The sequence below is a fragment of the Triticum aestivum genome, chromosome 3A (genome assembly GCF_018294505.1).
Source record: "Triticum aestivum cultivar Chinese Spring chromosome 3A, IWGSC CS RefSeq v2.1, whole genome shotgun sequence".
NCBI lineage: Eukaryota > Viridiplantae > Streptophyta > Magnoliopsida > Poales > Poaceae > Triticum > Triticum aestivum.
In genome coordinates, this window is record NC_057800.1 from 698061299 (window position 1) to 698083785 (window position 22487).

Consider the following 22487-nt stretch of genomic DNA (forward strand, 5'->3'; position numbering starts at 1 on the left):
AGAAACAACAACACAAAAGTTCTATGAAATTGTTTCTCCCGAATTTCCAATAGGCGAGGGCCAAAGTTCACTAGCCGCTGCAGCGCCACATAAACATTGCGAGATAGTCATTCAGATAGAACAAAGAGCAATGCGCCAAACTCACCTTGTAAACGATATTTCAATCAATTATCTAAGGAATAAGGTCGTACTGCTTAAAAAAAATAGAAGCGGAATGCGCCCAACTCAACTAGCTTGGAAAGTTGAAGAAATGGCATGCGACACACGCTGGCAAGTCGATTTTGTCTCCGACTTGTGGGCGGCGAGCCTCCTCGCGTTTTGGCCGGCCTTCCTTCTTCGGCGAGGATCCACGCATAGGTCGGCGCTGCTCAACTATGAGGAGCGGATCGTTGACAGCCGGGGATGTCACGCGAGGAGGGGGCCTGGTCCGTTTGCTGTGTCACCTGGTGCATACACGCAAGAGTGTGTACCGGGGTGTGGTCGAGCCGAAGCGGCTCCATAAGAGACCTACCGGTGGTGTTGGAAATATGTCCTAAAGACAATAATAAAGTTATTATTTTACTTCAAAGAACATTATTTTATATATGACCTACAGACCGCGGTGTTGGAAAAATATGCACTAAATGTAATATTAAAATTGCTATTTTATTTCATGTTCATAATTTATATATATATATATATATATATATATATATATATATATATTTCTGTTGTATAATTACAATGATTCTTGAATATGAGATTTGAAGGAAAACTTAGTTGCATGTCTGAAAACATAAACATCAAAAAGATCTCTATTCTCACATATGGGATTCACTACGAAGAAAACACATGTTGCCCAGTGTCGGGCTATTTGCCGAGTGTTTTTTTACGGGGTACTCAACAAACAAGGTCTGTGTCGAATACCTAGACACAAAACACTCGGCACAAAATGGGTAATCGACAAACAGAAAACCCTTGGCAAAAGCAGGGTCTTTGTCGATTGTCATTCATAAGTCACTCGGCAAATAGGTCTTTGCCAAGTGTTTTTATAAGGCCCTCGGTAAACAATTAAAAATCAATAAGATGCATGTATCCATTTGGATTTTCAAGACCAAACTTCATTCCAATGCTCTTTGAAATGTTTTGTACACTTAACATACACCACTGAATGATCTATGTCAAAATTTAGCAGCTTTCGTGGTCGGTTTGCTATATTTAAGTCGTTAAATGCATTTCTAGCATTTAGTTATTATAACAACATTTTGAACTGATAGTGCATGAAAAAAATGTAAAAATTGTGTTGAAAATTCATACTTGTGTTTCTGGAGTCCATGTTTAGGCCTTATCCAAGAAATGGAAATGAATTTTAAACATGAGGGTACCAGGACACAACCCAAATATTAAGTTTGTTGTTTTTTAATTTCAAAAAATGCAAACAAAGTGCAAAAAGCATGAAGCTTGGCATGCCCGCATATGACACCTAGGAAGTAGTGTTAAAAATTTGAGAAGGTTTCACAAAAATTGTAGCGTACACTACTTAGAAACCAGATCATCTCCGAGGAAGAATCATGGTTTTGAGAGGAAATGAGTCATGTGTGAAGGTGATGTGATCATTACTTCATTTGTTGGCCTTGATTGTTTTTCTACACTTAAGATACATCATAAAATAATCCATGTCAAAATTTGTCATTTTAGATGTCAATTTGCTCTATTTAAGTCATTAAGTGCATTTTATAGGCATTTGGTGAATATAATTCTAATTTGAACTGCAAGTGCATGAAAAAGTTGAGAAAATTATGTGGGAAAATCATATTTATCTTCTTGAGTCCATGTTTAGGCATTTCCAAGAAAATGGAAGTAACACTACAAGAAATATGTCAACTTATGACCTTCTGTCAGTGACCCTCGAAGAATTGGTCATAAATTTATGACCATTTTAGACCAATTGGTCAAAAGCTGTGTGGGGGGCTCTAAACCCTAAACCATAACGACCATTTTGGTCAGAAAGGTCATAATTTCATTAGAAGAAATGGTCATAAAGCAAACAACGCTAGTCCGCAGCCTTATTTCTAGTTGTTAACGACCAATATAGATGGTCATAGCCTTGTAAATTGTGGTGGGTTGCTATGACTAGGCGCCATCTCATCAGTTTTGCCTATGTGTCATGTATGTGGCAGTTTTTGCCCTAAGTTGTGAAGCAACCTATATTTCTGTCATTCCCAAAATTCCCAAAAAAATCTCATAAATTTTTTGGGCCATATCTTCGTCAAATATGTAAAAACCTTCCTTGCCTAGTTCAAAAATAATTCAAAAATATTCAATTTTTCTATTCTGTTCAGAACAACAGTTTGTGAAGGAAGTACCACTTTGGCATGTCCAAATAGTATCCATTTTCTACAGTGCTTTCCTATGCCCAAATAACCATCCTCCACCAAATGCCAGCTCAATCCATTTATTATTTTGAGCCGAGCTTCAACATTCGTAGTCATGTCCAGTGTGGTAGTTTGCAAAGCAAGTACCACCTAGGCTCCTCCTTTTGAGCTGAAAATTTGTGAAGACGGTCTTCTTAGTAACTGATCATCCTCAGCCAAAACTCACGCCCATTAGCCATGTACATTTCCCGTACCGCTAATCAAACACTTGGCTGCTAATTCATGTTTGAGCATCGATCGGTCTCCTCGTGAGAATCTTATGTTGTAATTTTCTTCCTAGCACCTACCTGGGGAGTGCCCAACCCACTAGACATGCCTAGGCCGCCCAGAACACATGGCAACACCACGGTCACGCGGTGACCACGCGGCGGGCATGCGAGTTTACGCGCTCTAGAGTTGGGGCCCTCGGCCACCACCCAAACCTCGACGTATCGCCACCAAACCATGTATTTATGATTAAATAGGTACTTATGTAACTAGAAATGATTTTTGGAAAAAATAAATAGCAAACTATGAGGCAGCTGCAGTTCAAATTTGACCCGCTTCCAACTGAATCGGCGGAAATTTGTCTTTTTCACGAGAGGTGGATAAAAACATTTTACACCCAATCATCTTGTCAATTGTACATTAAATATGTCCTAGTATTTTAGAAAATTGATTTGGTCAAATTTTGCAACAATTATTTGGTAGGTCCTTCACAAAAAAAACCTCCTTTTGGGCACTCAAAAATGGAAAATGGTTTTTTCGTCCAAAGAAAATGAAAACTTCCTTAGGCAACATTGTTTTCCATTCCAATATGCACCCTTGTGCACAATATGAGATCATTTGAACAAACTATGCCATGGATGTGGCCATAAGATTGATCATTTGGCTTGAAAGCCATTGATCTCCACACGTGATAGCTCGTTTCTGAGAACACTTTTTTAAAATAATTGCCGTATTACAAGTTTGTTATTTTTCCTAGGAACTTGGCCACATATAATGACACAATGCGAAGGTTTCCCAATTTTTTGATTTTTTTTGAATTTTTTATGCCCGTTTCAAAATGCGGTCAAAACGGCGGGAATGACCGTTCCTAGCTAGTGGTTGAATCTTGGAACTTTTTTGGTGTTTCTATGATTAAATAGATACTTATGTACCTAGAAATGATTTTTGAAAAAAATAAAGAGCAAACTACAAGGTAGCTACAGTTCAAATTTGACCCGCTTCCAACTGAATCGGCGGAAATTTGTCTTTTTCATGAGAGGTGGATCAAAACTTTTTACACCCAACCATTTGGTCAATTGTGCATTAAATATGGCCTAGTATTTTAGAAAATTGATTTGGTCCGATTTTGCAACAATTATTTGGGAGGTCCTTCACAAAAAACCTCCTTTCAGGCACTCGAAAAATGGAAAATGGTTTTTTCGTCCAAAGAAAATGAAAACTTCCTTAGGCAACATTGTTTGCCATTCCAATATGCACGCTTGTGCACAATATGAGATGATTTGAACAAACTATGCCATGAATGTGGCCATAAGATTGATCATTTGGCTTGAAATCCATGAATCTTCACCCATGATAGCTCATTTCTGAGAACACTTTTTTTAAATAATTGTCGTATTACAAGTTTGTTATTTTTCCTGAAAGCTTGGTCACATATGATGACACAATGCGAAGGTTTCCCAATTTTTTGATTTTTTTTGAATTTTTTATGCCCGTTTCAAAATGCGGTCAAAACGGCGGGAATGACCGTTCCTAGCTAGTGGTTGAATATTGGAATTTTTTTGGTGTTTCTCTGATTAAATAGGTACTTATGTACCTAGAAATGATTTTTGTAAAAAATAAATAGCAAACTATGAGGCAGCTGCAGTTCAAATTTGACCCGCTTCCAACTGAATCGGCGGGAATTTGCCTTTTTCACGAGAGGTGGAACAAACCTTTTTACAACCAACCATTTTGTCAATTGTGCATTAAATATGTCCTAGTATTTTATAAAATTGAGTTGGTCCAATTTTGCAACAATTATTTGGGAGGTCCTTCACAAAAAAACCTCCTTTCAGGCACTCGAAAAATGGAAAATGGTTTTTTCGTCCAAAGAAAATGAAAACTTCCTTAGGCAACATTGTTTGCCATTCCAATATGCACCCTTGTGCACAATATGAGATCATTTGAACAAACTATGCCATGAATGTGGCCATAAGATTGATCATTTGGCTTGAAATCCATGAATCTTCACCCATGATAGCTCATTTCTGAGAACACTTTTTTTAAATAATTACCGTATTACAAGTTTGTTATTTTTCCTGAAAACTTGGTCACATATGATGACACAATGTGAAGGTTTCCCAATTTTTTGATTTTTTTTGAATTTTTTATGCCCGTTTCAAAATGCGGTCAAAACGGCGGGAATGACCGTTCCTAGCTAGTGGTTGAATCTTGGAATTTTTTTGGTGTTTCTCTGATTAAATAGGTACTTATGTACCTAGAAATGATTTTTGGAAAAAATAAAGAGCAAACTACAAGGCAGCTACAGTTCAAATTTGACCCGCTTCCAGCTGAATCGGCAGGAATTTGTCTTTTTCACGAGAGGTGGATCAAACCTTTTTACACCCAACCATTTTGTCAATTGTGCATTAAATATGTCCTAGTATTTTAGAAAATTGATTTGGTCCAATTTTGCAACAATTATTTGGTAGGTTCTTCACAAAAAACTCATTTTGGGCACTCGAAAAATGAAAAATGATTTTTTCGTGCAAAGAAAATGAAAACTTTCTTAGGCAACATTGTTTGCCATTCCATGTTTGTTATTTTCCTGAAAGGTAGTTCACAATTGGTGACACAATGAGAAGGTCTTTAATTTTTTTTTAATTTCTGTGATCATAAAATAGCTTACATGATTTTAACATCTTATTTTTAAATCTATCACGACCAATTTAATTGGTCATAATGTTGTATTGCGTTCTGATTGGTCTGTGGACCAGACACGCGGATCAAGCACGAAACACCGTTGGATCCTCCCAGATCCAACGGCAGCCCTCACCCCTCGCCTCCCCCACCAACCCCACGTGAGGCGAAACCCTAGCTCTGTTCTCCCCCGTTTTCCATCCACCCCCCCCGCCTCCTTTCTTTCTTTCTTTCTCTCCCTCCCCCTCTTCCCCGATGCAGATCCCCCTCGTCGCCGCCACCCACCCCTCAGAACCTCCCCGCCACCCACCTCTGCCGCTGCCCTCACTCTCCCCTCGTCTCCCTCGTCCTCGACCAACCTCGCGGCCCGCGGGGCTCTCACATCGCCGCCACTCCACGCCCGCGCACGACAGAAGAGAAGCCCGAGGTCCTCCTCCGATGCTCCTCTGCCTCCCTCGCCCGCGGGGCTCTCTGCTCCACCGCCGCCGCCACATCAGAGCACGCGCGCGCGCGAAGCCGTCCCCGCCTCGCTCAGTCCGTCGCGCCGTTCGCCTCGCCCCCCATTCACCGTGTTGATCTAATTTTAATTTCGCCGCGGTTTTTTTGACAGGCCCAGGAGTTACGGTGCGATGGCGGCGCCGCCGGCCAGGGCTCGGGCCGACTACGACTACCTCATCAAGCTCCTCCTCATCGGCGACAGCGGTGAGCCCCCCTGTTCCCTTCCCCTCCTTCGTCTCTCGATCCGCGCGGGATCTGGCGGCCTATTCGTTAGGCCTTTGATTTCCATGCACCAGTTGAGATCTGGCGCCCTAGATCAATTTTTGCGGATGCTGCTGTGTGCCCGCGTGAAATCTAGAAGGGCGATAGAATCTAGCCTCTTGAGTTTATTGGATGGATGGTGTGTGCTCTACGAGAGGAGTACATTTTTCCTGCATGCAGATTATACAAGCAATGGTAGCTGTGTAGTCATAGAACTGATGCAAGTGAGGATGTAGTTAGTTAGATTGATCGTCACATGCAGTCAGGAGCAAGCTCTTGTTCCTGTAACTGTCTGTCCTGGTGTTAAGGAAATTGCATGGTTGGTATGAATTGTACAAGTAGGATAACGAATTTCATTTTCTCTTTCCCCTTAACTGTGTAAGTAACTGAACCAAGATTAAGCAAACCACTAGCTTTGCCCCTGTTTCTGTGACCTTACCATACCTGTATGTCTATTGCGTTAATTCTTGTCTTGGATTATTGATTAGCAGGAGGCGTTTCAGATGTAGTGGGGTTGTGTCGTGGGTACCTGGGTAACTAAAATTTCTTCTATTCTGTAACTGTATGCTTCTAGGAATGTCACATTGCAACATGCAGACTATGGGTCTAGATCTGGCAGTTGAAAGTGCTTAATCTTTTTATAAGTTTCAACTGAAGCTATTTGTATACAATAATTTACCGAATAAGCAAACTTATGTGAATATACTACGCTTGATGTTGATCATCTGGTGCATTAGTATGCAGTTCTCATTGTCAGTTCTTGTTTTCTTGATTCATTTATACTATATAGGTTTTATACTTTGCCAGTAGGTAGCTCATACTGCCCGCTTGCTTCTGCTTTGAATATTGTGGTCTGCATGCTTTAGTCACTGTGCCCTTAGTTCTTTTTTTGTAGGGAGCTATGCTTATCATCAGAAACTCTTGGTGATGATGTTATTCCTCTTTTGGTTCATGTGTTGCAATTATATACCACATAATTCTACACCATGTGGTGCACTTAAGTATCTTAGTGACTTCATTTGATGTGTGTATTTCTGTTAATTTTAAGCTTCTGTTGCTGTGAAAATGTACCTCACTGACCGTCTGTCTATTTATTGTGTACTTCTTGCATGAGGAGGTGACTAGTGATGCGGCGCGCCAAGCAGCAGTAGGGGAAGGGGGTCTCCTGATCAAGGAGGCGGAGGAGTAGGGGCGTGCCCAGCCGGCAGCCCTGTCCTGCTCATGGGGGAGGGGCAGGAGGGGTCTGCTCCTCTGCTTCCATTGCGATCACGGCAGGTAGCTCCTCCATCTCCCTCCCCCTCTTCCCTGATAGCGTACATCACAATCTTGTTAATTGTTATTGTTATTGCGATCACAATCTTGTTAAGATGCATCTGTGGTGGTGGTCTTCTGGCCACCACAATCTTGTTAATTGTTATTGCGATCATCTTTCTTTTCGATGAACTATGCCACAATATGTGTTTTGCAAGGTTCAGTGGCTACTAAGTTTTGATTATTTGCAACTTGTAAGTCCTTGTTGGTTTATTGTACGTTCTAAAAAGCCGTGAATAGTCTTCACTTATATAGCCAACACCTTTATTTTGTTTTATTTTGTTCTATGCTCACTAGTGATACCTGACTAAGGTTCCCTGAATATAGGAGTAGACTGTAGGTGAAGAAAAATTATAACCTGAAAGTAATCATATGTACTACTCCCTCCGTCCCATAATATAATTTTTGGTACATAATTTTCTTTACTTATACACACAGAATAGATAGAGGTGACGTGTGGTTATATTCTGTTGTAAGATTATTCTATTTTGCTCTTAACTAGCTATTCGTTGTGGTTGTTACATGTACATATACTTCAGGATTTAGTCCCTATCTGCTTTGTATATTTGTTTTTATTTTTTTCTAACTCTTTTGGTTTATTGTTAGATGCCTTGGTTCAGCCTCTACAAACATACCCGAAAATGGTGTTTCCTCTCATTTACAAGAGCTCCAGCAAAGTGAACTAGGAAGTATATTTGAAGTTCTAAGCCGTGTAGCAAAGAGTTATATGTTCTGTCTTATGTGTAATAGACTGGAAAGATTTGAATAATATTGTAATAGACTATGTATAGATTGTAGTTGACTTATTTATCCTTCTTTGACGAACTACATTTGTTATGTTCTATTTGAAATATTCATTATGTGGTTTCAAAGCGTGTGAAATGGAACCTGATTCATGGAGCCCACTTATGAAATCACTTTTGAATTTTCTGTCACGTGGGTCTAATGTGTGAGATTATGACAAGTGGTATCCATATGATTGGTGGGACCAGCAACAAAATATAATGGCCTAGGCCCAAACAAATGTTAAAAGGCCACGACCAAGAAATAAATAAAAGACTGAATTGTTGGGCTTGGCCCATGAAGTCTGACCAAAAATTGACAGGAAAAAAATATATAGAAAGGCTGAATTAATGGGCTAGGCCCATGTAGAAAACCGAATTGGACCGGGCTGAATCTTGTGCCACATCAGCTTGCCACGCTGGATGCCTACGTGGCCTGGGGAGGTTGCTAGTGACCAAAACAGAACAATAGGCTTATTTTGGTCGTAAACGTCTTCGACCATTCCAGAAGAAAGGTCGCTATAGTCAGTTTATGACCGCCAGCTTTTGACCTTCTATTTTTGGTCACAAAAAGGTCACAAATGAAAAACCATGACCTTTCAGTGACCAATAGTGGTGGTCACAAGTTGACATATTTCTTGTAGTGTAATTTCAAACACGACCCTGAACATTGAGTTTGTTGGTCTTTAATTTCAAAAATGCAAACAAAGTTCAAAAATTATAGAACTTGGCATGGTTCTCACTACTCAGATATGACACCTAGAGGTTGTTGTAAATTTTTTAGAAAGCTTCACAAAAGTTATGTTGTACACTTCTAAGAACTGGACCATCTCTGAGGAAGAATCATGGTTTCTAGAGGGACCGGGTCAGGTTTAATGGCGATGCGACCTCTATTTCACTAATTGGCCTTGAAATTTTTTATACACTCAAGATACACCATTACACGATCCACATCAAAAATTAGCCTCTTTCGGGGTCGGTTGCTATATTTATTAATTAAGTGCATTTATAGGCATTAATGGATATAATTCAAATTTGGACTACAGGTGCATAAAAAAGTTTGCAACTTTGTGTTGAAAAGTCATATGTGTATTCTTGAGTTCTTGTTTAGGCATTATCCAAGGAAATGAAAGTAATTTCAAACATGAGGATGCCAAGATATGACTCCAAACATTGAGTCTGTTGGTTTTATAAATTCAAAAAGTGCAAAAAAAAAGTTTGAAAAGTCTGAAACTTGAGAATGGATCCCTCAAATGATATTAGAGGTTGTGGTAAAAATTTGAGAAGGTTTCACAAAATTTGGGACATAGATGACTTAGAAACCAAACGTTCTATCGGGAAGAATCATGATTTGTGGAGGGAACGGGCCATCTTTAAAGGTGATGTGACCGTTGGTTCATTTGTTGGCCTTGAAAAAAATTATACACACATGATACACCATTACATTATCCATGTAAGAAATTGGCATCTTTCTGTGTTTGTTTGCTATATTTAAGCCATCAAATGTAGTTAGTGAACATAATTAAGATTTAAACTGCAAGTGCATGAAAAAGTTGGCAAAATTGTGTTGAAAAATCTTATTTGTGTCATTAAAGAATTGGAAAAACTGTTGGTTTTTAAATCCGAACCATGCAAATGAAGTACGAAAAGCATGAAAAGTGGGCATGGTGACCTCATATGACATGTATAGGTTGTGGTAAAAAATTTAGAACGTTTCACAAAAGTTTTGACGTACAGTGCTTAGAAACAGCGAGCGCCAAGGAAGAATCATGGTTTCGAGAGGGAATGGGTATTAGTTTTCTGCATATTGTTGATCAAGCTGTAGTTTCACTTAACTCGAGATTTGAACAATATGAGAGGTACGAAAAAATTTGGTTTCTGGTTTACTTCAAGTAGGCTTCGATTCCTGGATAAAGAGTTTGTTGGCTGCTTGTGTTAATCTTGAAGATGCACTTGATTTGTGTTGACTTCTTCTCCAGGACTCACTACAGAGGTAAATGGGCCCACTTGATATTTTGACTTTTTGAAAAAGTGCTCCTTAATCCATCCTGATGTTGATTACATGCAAAATTTTGCTAACCATTCCTATCACGGTTGCACGTGCAGAAAGGTGCTTTTGTAAACTCAAAGTTTTGGATAGGACCGACCCCCCGAGGTGGCGCAGCGCATTGACTGCACCGCTTGGTATAGAACAGAGGAGCACAAGAGAACGGAGGAGCAGGCCGGCGCGCTGCCCGCTGCTTCCTCTGTTGGTCTTGAAAAAAAATCTACACACATGATCCATGTAAGAAATTGGCATCTTTTTGTGTCTATTTGCTATATTTAAGTTATTAAATGCATTTAGTGAATATTATTAAGATTTAAACTGCAAGTGCATGGAAAAGTTGGCAAAATTGTATTGAAAAATCTTATTTGTGTTCTTGAGTCCATCTATTGGCCTTATCGAAGAAAAATTAAAGAATTTCAAATGTGAGAATGCCAAGACATGACCCCAAGCATGAAGTTTGTTGGGTTTTTTAGTTATGAAGCATGCAAATGAAGTACGAAAAGCATGAAATTTGGCACGGTGATCTCATATGGCATGTATAGGTTGTGGTGTTTCACAAAAGTTTTGATGCAACATGCTTAGGAACCAGGCCATCGCCGAGGAAGAATCATGGTTTAGTGAGGGAATGGGTTTTTTTTTTTGCATATTGTCGATCAAGCTATAGTTTCACTTAACACGAGATTTGAACAATATGAGGAGTATGAAAGAAAAAAATGGTTTTTGTTTACTTGAGGTAGGCTGTGATTCTTGGATGACAGAAGTTTGTTGGCCCCTTGTGTTAATCTTGAAGATGCACTTGAATTGTGTTGATTTTTTCTCTGAGGACTCACTAGAGAAGTAAATGGGCCCACTTGATATTCTGATTTATCTTTTTGAAGAAGTGCTCCTTAATCCATTATGAAGAGAATCTACAGCCGGACGCCCCCAAACCGGCCTAAAACGTCAGAGCGACATGTCCGGTCACAATTTTTTGATTCAGACGGACCCCACAAATGGACCTCAAATGTCCGGGCTGACCGACATCCCTCATATCCAGCATAAATATGAGGCGGATATGGGGGCGATCGGGCGCGCCCAGACATGCCCGCCACGTCGGTCTGACGGCAGGGTCCCATGCGAAAACGCCCGGAAACCCGACGGTCCGACGAACGCCGCGGTGTGAACGCCGCGTGGCGTTGCTCCGGCTCGCTGTCGGAGACCAAATCCTGCTATTTAAGCCGGTTCGTGTCCCGCAACCCTAACCCATCCACCTCCCCCTCTCTGTGCCGCCAGTCCGAGCCCATCCACCCCTCCTTCTCCCGCTCCGGCGCTCTGTCCATGCTCCGACGCTCCACCATGGTCCGGAGGAAGATCACCTACTACACAATCCTCATGCCGGAGCGCCGGGACGAGATCCAGTAGGAGATCTGGGTGATATAGGCCGCGCGCTGCCCGCATCGCTGTCGGGCTGCCTCCGGACTTGCTGGAGCCGGAGGAGGAGAAGGAGAATCCGGGGGAAGAGGAGGGAGAGGAGCTGGCTCCGGTGGAGGTGGAGGAGGTGGAGCAGTCGGAACCAGAGTTGTCGGGCTTCAGCATGGAACAGGCGGAGGCGGAGTTCGGCGTCGCCCAATCGGAGGAGATGGTGGAGCAACAGGCCATCGTGGAGTCCATCCAGGATGAGGCCTATGTGGAGGCCAACCAGGCGTTTCTCCGACAGGAGCAGGCGGCGCCCGTCGCGCTCTTCGTCGAACTCGAGGCGGACATAGAGACAAAGGAGGCCGGAGCGGAGCAGCCGAAGCTGTAGTTGCCGCCCATGCTACTGGAGCCGGGCACGAAGATCGTTGACATCCCCGATGACGAGTAGCTAGTTGATTGGCATAGTATTTAGGTTTTTTTAGTTTGCATGTCTACGTATAAATTTAAGAATCAAGTATGAAATGTTCAGATGCAACTCTTTAAATTTAAGACATGTCCAGTCAGTGCCCGGCCGCGCGGGAGCGGCTGTTCGAGGAACCATGGATGTAGATGCTCTAACTATTCCTGTCACTGTTGCATGTGCAGAAGGGAACTTTTTCTAAACTCAAGTTTTGGACAGGACCGACCTCTAGAGGCACCGCACCGCATAGAACAGAGGAGCACAGCAGAATAGAGAAGCAGGCCGCCGCGCTGCCCGCAGCACCGATCCATCCATCCATCCATCCATCCATCAGGTACCAACCCCAACGCCTCCCCTTCTCCCTCCCTCCACTCCACCCCACTCTCCCTCTCTCTTTCTCTTCCTACACTCGAACGGAACGGTGCTGATATCATCCGCGCCGCCGCACGTTGCAGAGGGGAAAAAGAAGGCAAGGAAAAGGCGCTTTCCGAGCAGAAAAAAAGGATCTGGCCGCTTTACGCTTCTCCTCCGCGGGATTTTGATTCCCCCCACACCATCATCCACCAATCATCGTCGTCGCCAGGTACGTGCGTGCCGCCCTTCCTCGTCTCGAGGTTCCGTCGGTCGTCTTCTCCTTCGCCGGCGGGCCTCGTCGAGATTTGCTTTCGGTTTTTTTACTCTGGCCAGCGAGACGCGGCGTGCATGTCGCCAGCGGGCGACGCGGCTATAACCGAGTCGGCGCTGATCCGTTGTTTCAGGCGGGCGGCGCGCTAGCTAGGACCACAGAAGTCAACGCCGGCGGCGGGCCGCGCTCAGATCCGAAGGCGGGGCAGGCGAACAGCGGCGGTGATCGATGGGGTCGTTCAAGGGCCACGTGCTGCCGGGGACGCTGTTCCTGGCGGTGGGCGCGTGGCACGTGTGGGCGGCGGTGGCGCGCTTCGCCATGGACCCGGCCGGGTTCCGCCTCCGCGTCTGGAACCCCGTGGGCAGCGGCAGCGGGGCGCTGCGGCACCTGGAGCTCTACGTCATCGCCGGGGGCGCCTTCCTGGACATGTGCGTGGAGGTGCTCTACTCCACCCACCTCCACATATTCGCGCCCGGCGGCGGGGTCAACCCGGCGCACCTCAACGACCTCGAGCACGGCGGCATGCTGCTCATGTTCTTCCTCGTCGGCGCCCTCGCCCTCCTCTCCGAGAACACCAGGTCAGCTCACCATCCATTTCATCCATCCATCATCCCGTTCACATGATCCCAAGTTCATCCATCCATTTCTCCTCGGAATTTCATTCATCTCCTTCTCTTTTTCACTCGATCATCTCAAGCAAGAGGATCACAATTTTTAAAAAATTCATTCTCGAATTTGGTTTTCGGAAAAAAGATCGATCGATCGACCGGTTTCTTATTAATTTGCGGATCTGGAAATGGAAAAGAGGTGAGATGGTTGTTGGGATAGTTGGTTGATGTTTTGACTTCCTTGGTGTGGCACCTTGAATGTTCCAAGGACAGGACGGACCAGAGGGAGAAGGATTGGCTAATCTGGTCCAGGCTAGCCCATGTGGTCACGAGCTAGTCTCCAAGTTGCCTAGCGCGGCTGGTATGTTAGTAGATTCATTTGGCAAAATTTTGCTTGCAAAATTCAGGGGTGTTCATAGGCTCTTTACTTCTATATATAATCTAGACTCACCTGTTCTAGAATGGATGACCCCGTTGGGGTGAGTCAGCAGAAGCTTGCCACGAATATTCAAATGGAGGTTCTTCTTGTGAGCTCTTTTTTTATTTGAAATCGGAAGATTCTTCCCGTGAGTGGCCATTGCTTTCAGGACAAAGTCCAATTTAGCATTCAGATGAACGTAGCTCAATTAGCTCATCATGCTTTCGCTTGACAGAAAGAAAGAAAAATCATATTCCGTGGAGAAGTTTCGTGTCTGTACTTGTACTAATTTCTTAGGAGTCGGGGGTGGGGGCCAGAGGCCGTCTCTGTCATTTTTGTGAGCAGATAATGCAACCTGACTCTGTTTCACATTCCGTGGTACCCGAGGGTCCTACCTTGATCGTTCTCAGTGGAGTTTCTGTGTAACCTTTTTGCCCTGCAATCATATTGCCGTTGTGTTTCACCTTGTCCATGCAGCCATCTCTTGTTAGTAGTACAACAAAATAGACGTACATCTCATTCTAAAAGTACACATAACAGTGAGCTAACTTGGGCTCTTTTTTCACCGGCGATCAGGTACCTGCCCCTGACGGAGGGCGCGCTGAGCCTGCTGGCGGCGACGGCCTTCACGGCCGAGCTGCTGCTCTTCTACTTCCACTCGACCACGCACCAGGGGCTGGAGGGGTACTACCACTACCTCCTGGTGGTGCTCGTCGGGCTCTGCGTCGCCTCCAACGTCCTCGGCGCGCTCCTCCCGGCGAGCTTCCCCGCCGACCTGGCCAGCGGCCTGCTCATCACCCTGCAGGGCCTGTGGTTCTACCAGACGGCCTTCACGCTCTACGGGCCGATGCTCCCCGAGGGGTGCCACCGCGACGCCGCCGGGGACATCGAGTGCCACGGGCACGCCGCGGGGGAGCGCGCGGAGCAGCTCGCCGACTTCCAGCTCTTCGCCTACGTCTTCCTCGTCTTCGCCTACGCCCTCGGCTGCTACGCCGTCGCCGCCGCCAAGTACGGCCACCCGGACCTGAGGGCCGTCGAGATGGAGCACCGGGAAAATGGCGCCGGCAGTGGTGGAAGATTCGTTGGCAGCTCGGTGCTGTCTAGTGGCATATGAATGACATGATATGACTTCTGCTCTGTTTTTCGCCATTGTCGTCTTGTTCGATTTGGTAGAGTACACGCGACGGGCACATCATTGAGGGGCGGACCTGAACCTGAGGTCAGTCGGTACAAGAATAGAGAGGGGCTGTACATTCTGGTTAGTTAATTACACAGCAAAATCACAGATCAACGTTCCTTTAGTTTTACTGTGAAGATCAATGAACATTTTTACATGAGAGGATTAGCATAGGACTGTAAGAGAGTCCATCACAGAGGGGGTTTTACTAGCAGAAATTTGGTTTTGTACACCAGGTGTGGATTACCAGAAATTTGGTTTCTGTCTGCCTTCAAGTATACCATCAGTTCATGCGAACCTTGAGAGTTCTCCAACGAACTTGTCACACATAATGGGTGTGCTTATCCTATGGTGTATGCTGCTGATATACGGCAACCGAGCTGATTGGCTGGGACCTCGGAGGTTTTCCAGCTAATATAAGCCGTTAGATTGTTAAGATCCAGTGGCTAATATTCCTATTACTACCTCATATACGAGTACCAATAGAAGCATCGTTGTATGCCAAGGAGGGAGATGAGAATGTGGTGGAACGAGTACCAAAGAAGAAAAAGCCAACGCCCGACAACTCGGCAGCGTCTGCAAAGCAGCGCTGCCCATCCCAATGGTTTGCATCAATTGGAACTGTCAGGGGCTTGGGAACCCCAAGGCAGTTCGAGAGCTTCGCCGCTTGGTGAAGCAAGAAGGTCCTGCCCTGCTCTTTGTCATGAAAACTAAAATCAAGGCTAAACGAGTAGAAGATTTGCGATACACACTGGGTTTTGCAGGCTGTTTTGCCGTGGATATGTTGGGCTTAGCGGAGGGGGTGGCCTCTTCTGGTCCAATGACGTCAATGTCGACCTGAAAAACTATAGTAAGAGTCACATTGATGTGCTGGTGAGAGTCAAGGATCAAGCCTCCTCGGAGTGGAGATTCACTGGATTCTACGGTGCACCAAGAGTTGAAGAGAGGCACCACAGTTGGCGCTTTCTTCGAACATTGCATACCCTGCCACACTCCTCTTGGATTTGCATGGGTGACTTCAACAAGACTTTGTTTGGAGATGAACACTTTAGCCAGACAGCGAGGCCGGAATGGCAAATGAAGGCATTCAGAGAAGTCGTTGAGGACGTTTCCTTCCAAGACCTAGGTTGGTCTGCAATGGCTTACACATGGGATAACCGGAAAGGTGGACACCACAATGTTAAAGCAAGGCTAGATCGAGCTTTTGCTAATGAAGCCTTTCGGCAGCACTATGAGGATATACGGGTGAGACACATCAACGCTACCGAGTCCGATCACTGCTTTGTGGTGGCAGAGTTTCATGGGACAAGGAAGAATGATGGTTCACCGCGGGCGAAGCAATTCAGATATGAGACTGTTTGGCAAACCCATCCTGATTATGAGAAACTAGTAACAAACTCATGGCGAAAGCAAGAGCGTGCACCAGGCTTGCAATGGATTGTAGAGTCACTCAATGCTCTACAAAGGGAACTTGAGCCATGGGGGGCAAAAGAATTCGGATGTCTCGCTAGAACAGTCAGGCAGCTTCAAAAGAAACTTGACAAACTGCGAAGACAGTCCATTGGACGTGGCCCGTCGGAGGAAGAAAAAGCTACTGTCATCAAACTACGTGAAGCCCTTCGACAGGAAGAAATATGGTTACGGCAGTGTTCCAGGGTCCTATGGCTACGGGCGGGTGACCGTAACACAGGTTACTTCCAGGCTCAAGCCAAACAAAGACAAAGAATGAACAAGATTAGAGGATTGAAAAGAGCTGATGGCTCTGTTTGCGCCGACGAGAGTGAAGATAAGCATGAAGTGCAGGCGTTTTATCAAGCACTCTATAGTTCTCAAGGAGTGTCTGATACAAGCACGCTGTTAGATCATGTTCCGGTGTTGAAGGATGACGTAACTCATGCAGTGTTAAATTTCTTAAACGGGGGAGAACTATCGACGGGCTTAAATGATACTTCCATTACCTTGATCCCCAAGGTACGGTACCCCCAATCAATCTCTCAATACCGCCCAATTGCTCTTTGTTCAATACTCTATAAGATAGCGGCCAAGGTTATTACTAACCGATTGAGAGGTTGTATGGATGAAATTATTAGCGAGGAACAAAGTGCATTTGTTCCTGGACGCCTCATTACTGATAATGTATTGGTGGCCTTCGAGAGTGTGCACACTTTACGTCGAAGGAAGAAAGGCCAAAATCATGCATGTGCAATGAAGCTCGATATGATGAAAGCGTACGACAGAGTGGAGTGGCACTACTTAGAGGCCATCATGACGAAGCTGGGTTTCAGCAGGACTTTGATTAGCTTGATCATGAAGTGTGTGACCTCAGTGCGCTTCTCTGTCAGGATTAATGGTGAACAACAGCCCTACTTCACGCCCTCTAGGGGGCTTCGGCAAGGGGATCCCGCATCACCATATTTATTTTTGCTCTGTGCAGAAGGGTTCTCGTCACTACTCAAATATCATGGAGGACATATTGATAGAGGGATTAGGGCGAGCATCTGTTCACCATGGGTTAGTCATTTGTTGTTCGTAGATGACTGCTTGATTTTTCTCAATGCTTACTCCCAAAGTGCGGAGAGACTGAATGATATTCTATGGATCTACGGCGAAGCGTCCGGAAAGTGTGTGAACAAGGACAATAGTGCTATTTACTTCAGCCCAAATACACCCAGATCCACTAGGCAGTCTATCAAAGGAACACTAGGAGTCATGGTAGAAGCATTCAGTGACAAATACCTTGGCTTACCTACGGCAGTTGGACGGATCACGAGTGGCACTTTTGACCACATCGGTGAAAGGTCCAGGAGTAAAATGCAGGGTTGGTCGGAGAGGCTCTTTGCGTGTGCTGGTCGAGAGACACTCATCAAAACTATCATTCAGGCAATTTCCACATACAGTATGATATGTTTCCTGCTAACGAAGAAGGTTTATGCAAAGCTTGTTTCAAGCATGGCACGGTATTGGTGGAGTAGCTCAATCGACAAGAGGTCACTCCATTGGGTTTCTTGGAAGGAGCTCACTAAACCGAAATGTCAGGGAGGAATGGGCTTCCGAGATCTCCATTTGTTCAACTTGGCTCTCCTCGGCAAACATGGGTGGCGATTCCTGACAAACCCAATGTTACTTTGTGCGAGAGTTATGAAAGGAAGGTACTTCCCGGATTCAGATTTCTTGCAGGCCTCGGCACCCAAGGCGGCGTCAGCTACTTGGCGAGCTATCATCGCAGGGCGAGAGGCTTTGCTAGCCGGAATTGTCACACGGGTTGGTGATGGTACCACGATCAATGCATGTGCTGACAAGTGGATCCCAACAACACTCACGAGGAACGCCACTGTTGACACCAATGGCTCCCATCATTTCACTAGTCAGTGACCTAATTGACACAGATAACTGGACTTGGAAACAAGACCTAGTTCGGCAGAATTTTATTGCACCTGACGCCGAGGCTATACTGAACATACCTTTGCGACACGGCTAGGCGAAGATTCATTTGCATGGGCACATGAGAGGACAGGCAACTACACTGTCAAGTCAGCGTACCGAGCTCTAGTGATTCAGAAAGAGCATCAAGCTCGTGAAGAAGGGCCGGTTACAGAAGCTTTAGCGAACAAACAACAGTTGTGGAAAGCTCTTTGGTCTCTCAAGGTGGTCCCTAAGGTGCGTGTGTTCTGGTGGAGGGTACTTCGTGGTATACTGCCGGACGAATGCACGCTCAAATACCGTCATATCCGAGACATTAGCACCTGCAAGCTTTGTCAGGCACATGATGAAGATCTTCAGCATGCTCTTATGTTTTGTTCACATGCCAGGAGATTCTGGGATGAAGCACGCTAGCTTCTGGACATCAAATTACCAAGGCTACATCCCACAACTTGGGCATCCGACATTTTATGTGAACCAGGGCTCTCGGCTAGAAAGCGCGCTACAATCGTTACTATAATGTGGTCCATTTGGACCTCATGCAATCTATGGACGCATGATGGGGACAAGTTAGACCCGGCCAACTCGATGAAGCTCACTCGAGAAGCCCTGGCCCTCCTTGATATTCCCATACAACATGCACACGTTCTACCCGGGCACGGCTGGCGCCCTCCAGAACCAAATCGGGTTAAGATCAACACCGACGCGACAGTTGATCACGATGAGGGGAAGAGTGGAGCCGGCGGCGTGGCAAGATCGTCTACGGCCTTATTGGGTGCCTGGTGTAAACCACACCCTGGAGTTACTGAACCCATGATTGCAGAAGCCCTTGCTGTTCGAGACGGAGTAATCTTTGCAAATCTCAGAGGGTTCAAGCATGTGGTGGTGGAGACAGACAACCTGGAGGTGGTAAACCTCTGGAACACTCGCCTCAACAGTCGTTCGGTTGTGGCACCAATTATCTTAGAAATTAAAGAGCTTTCAGCTAGTTTTCATTCTTTTGTAATCCAGCATGTAAGTAGATCAGCTAATGGTCCAGCTCACCTATGTGCTAAACGTGCATGCAATGTGGCTGTGACCGAAAGCTGGCTTACGGAGACTCCCAGCTTCCTGATCAGCAGCCTTTTAGCTGACTGTTTAGAGAACGCTTTTGTTTGAATAAAGCTCTAAATTCCCCGGAAAAAAAAAAGATTTTATGAGCATGTTTGAGTGTAAGCCACGGCGCTCCCAGTACTGTTCTATAAACAGAGACTACAAAACTGCTTACATAAAGGTCAAAATGCTTACTTGCTCTCCTTGAATAATGTCAACCAAACTGTGATGTCTATTGTGGGGCGATGTTTTTTCTATTCTTGCATTACTACATATGTATCTATACTTACCTATTAATAAAGTAAGGTGCGTTCCTTTGATTTTTTAAATCCGCTCACCGTAGATTTTTTTTATCAAGGTGGTACTAATTTTTTATGCATATGTTTGTTAGAAAAAAAATACTACGAAATCACTAATTAAGAAGTACTCCTTCCAAAGATCACCTCACACTCCCAGGTTGCGACAAGTGGCACACTGCATGTGCGCCACTTGTCGCAACCTGCGAGTTTTTCCTTAGTTTATAGATCCGTTCATTCAAAATGGTTTATCTCTTAAACCGTGCGTCCAAATCTCAAACCGTTTTCACCTTTGAAATCCCCACGTCGAGATCTTCAAAACTAGAATCCATGTTGATAGGTTTTGATGAACTTTTTTCCACGAAAAAAACAGAATGAAAATCAGACGAAAAAATCATGTCTGTCGCGAAAGAAAAAATACGTTTTTTCGTTTTCGAAAGGCACGGTCATGCCTCTCACAAAATCAAAATTGTGCCTCTTGTGAAAGCAAAACCACACATCTCACAGAAGAAGAAAAAAAAGAAAATGCGTATTTTTCGTCCGAGAAGCACGATTGTGCCTCTCGCGGAAGCAAAATCGTGCCACTCACGGAAGAAAAAGCGTGCCTCTCACGGAAGCAAAAAGGATCGTATCTCTCGTGAAAGCAAAACCGTACCTCTTAGGAAAAAAAGGAAAACACATTTTTCCATTTCCGAGAGGTGCCTCTCGCGAAAGCAAAACCATACTTCTCCCGGAAGCAAAAGAAAGACAAGCCTTTTTTCTCGCAAAAAAAATGAACAAAATGTCCAAACGCTAAAAAAGACCAGTGGAAAACCAAAAAGCCTAAAAAATCCAAACAAAAGTTGTCTAAAAAACCGAAAACGCGTGAGCAAAAAAAGACACAAAATCCGAAGGAAAGCCCAAAAGCCGACACGTGGAGTCCGCAGGGAACGCGCCTAGTGGCGCATTCTTAGCCCACCCCAAATGATCGTTAGGAGGCTCCCGAAGGAGCGATTGTTAACTAGTTGCTCGAGGAAAATTACTTTGTCCAGTATTTCGTACGTGAGCTGCGCACGATGTGACCCAACGAAGCCAGCCCACCTAATTTCCTGCCTTCGCACTAGGAAAACCCTATTTACTGCATGCAGCGACAAACAGTCAGAGCTTCACACAGGGCGCCCAGAATGGCCCGGCCCATTTTAGTTTCTTCGTGTGTTCTTTTCTATTTTTCTTTCTCTATCCACTTGTCTTTTTATTTCTCGTTTGTTTTTTATTATTTAAATTTTAATATTGTTTAAATTTTATATTTTTCTGTAAATTAAAAATATTTGATATTTTTTATAATTTTGGCAAAATCTTAAGAATTCCAAAATTGTTGGTGTTTTGGAAAAAATGTTCAGAACTTCAAAAACTTACCATTTTTTCAAAAAAAATGTGTTTTCCAAAATTGTTCAAGATTTTTAGATAGATAATTACATTTTCAAAGTGCTCAAAATTTGAAAAATATTCTTGTTTTAGTGAAATGTCCACAATTCAAATAATGTGCGTGTTTAAAAAAATATACATTTCTAAAATTGTTCTGAATCATGAAAATATGTTCCCGTTTCAAAAAAAATTCACAAAAATTTGAAAATGGTCAGGTTTTCAAATGATGTTTGTGTATTTTTACAAATGTTCCGTTTCAAATTGTGTTCGTGTTGTTCAAAAAAAATTACAGAATTTTGAAAACTGTTTGGGTTTTCAAAAATTGTTCATGTTTCCAAGAATATTTGGCAATTCGTTATTTTTCTAAAAGATAAAAAATGTCTCGAATATGATGCTGCAATATGTACTTAAATATTTGTGATGGCTATTGGTTAAGACATGTTTGTCCAGGTGGCCAGCAACACTTTTTTTAGGAACTTGGTCGGGGTCTTTGAGGTCATGAGTTCAATCGTTTAACCTGGGTTTTTTTGGAGTTTTACTCGCGCCTTACAAACACATGTCGTTTCGGTACCTGGGCCTTTCACAGCCCACACAACTTAGCCGGCCCAACTGCCTAGGAAATAAGGAAAAAATATTTTAAATAGTCTCAGATTGCTCCTGCACATACAGTCATACCAATTTACATACCTATGCAAAACTAAATGTAGTAAGCTGAATGAAGGAAGGATGAATTAAGCAGGATGAAGAATGGATGGATTGGTACGTGTGCCAGCTAGAAAAAGACCATGAATTTCTTTAAAGAAAAAGAATTAACTCCATTACATGAGCTAGATGGATGAATTGCTACGTGAACTAGGTACAAAACGATCCTAAATTTCTTGAGGTTGCTACCCGGGGAAAAGAGAAGAGAAGACCCGACTATGTGAACTAGATGCCTGGAAAAGAGATGACCCAGCTTACTCCCATTTTATGAAACTTCACACCTTAAATCCCCTCGATCAATGAACAAAGAAAAATAGCAGAGTAGAATTAACTCCGGTTGTACTATATCGGTGGCTTGTACATGGAAAAAGAGAAGACCCGCCTCACTTCCATATTATGGAACTCCATACATTAAAATCCCATCGAATGATGGAAAAATAGATTGAATAATTCGCAGGGCTTCTCTAGCGCGCGATGACCTAAAAAAACCTTTAATCCCCTCGATGAATGAACAGAAAAATAGCGAATTGATTACTTCACACGCAGCAAACCCAGAACCTAAATATTCCTTCTCGGTGTGCATACCGGGTCTTGTTTGCACATATAATTCACACTATTTTTCTTCCGTTGCAACGCACGGGCATATGTGCTATAAGTGAAAAACCGGCTATCAATAGATAACAAGCAACAC

The 22487-nt window shown here is 43.9% G+C and overlaps 1 protein-coding gene across 2 annotated transcripts; it reads left to right on the forward strand.

Annotated features, from left to right (window-relative positions):
- The first annotated feature begins 12231 nt into the window (after positions 1-12231).
- On the forward strand, positions 12232-15196 carry LOC123063312 (transmembrane protein 45A). 2 transcript variants are annotated; one of them, XM_044487054.1, is made up of 4 exons: positions 12232-12388; positions 12510-12637; positions 12813-13257; positions 14282-15196. In XM_044487054.1, exons 3-4 carry the CDS (start codon positions 12908-12910, stop codon positions 14817-14819), a joined length of 888 nt encoding a protein of 295 aa, XP_044342989.1. In that variant the 5' UTR covers positions 12232-12388; positions 12510-12637; positions 12813-12907; the 3' UTR covers positions 14820-15196. The 2 variants fall into 2 exon arrangements, with proteins under 2 accessions (XP_044342989.1, XP_044342988.1); XM_044487053.1 differs by lacking the exon at positions 12232-12388 and having other exon boundaries at positions 12395-12637.
- The last annotated feature ends 7291 nt before the right edge of the window (positions 15197-22487 follow it).

What these genes read in the sequence shown, in the direction of transcription:
- LOC123063312 (XM_044487054.1), top strand. Translation starts at nt 12,908, where the DNA reads ATGGGGTCGTTCAAGGGCCACGTGCTGCCGGGGACGCTGTTCCTGGCG. An exon ending in CTCCTCTCCGAGAACACCAG is followed by an intron (nt 13,258 to 14,281) that starts GTCAGCTCACCA and finishes ACCGGCGATCAG; the next exon opens with GTACCTGCCCCTGACGGAGG.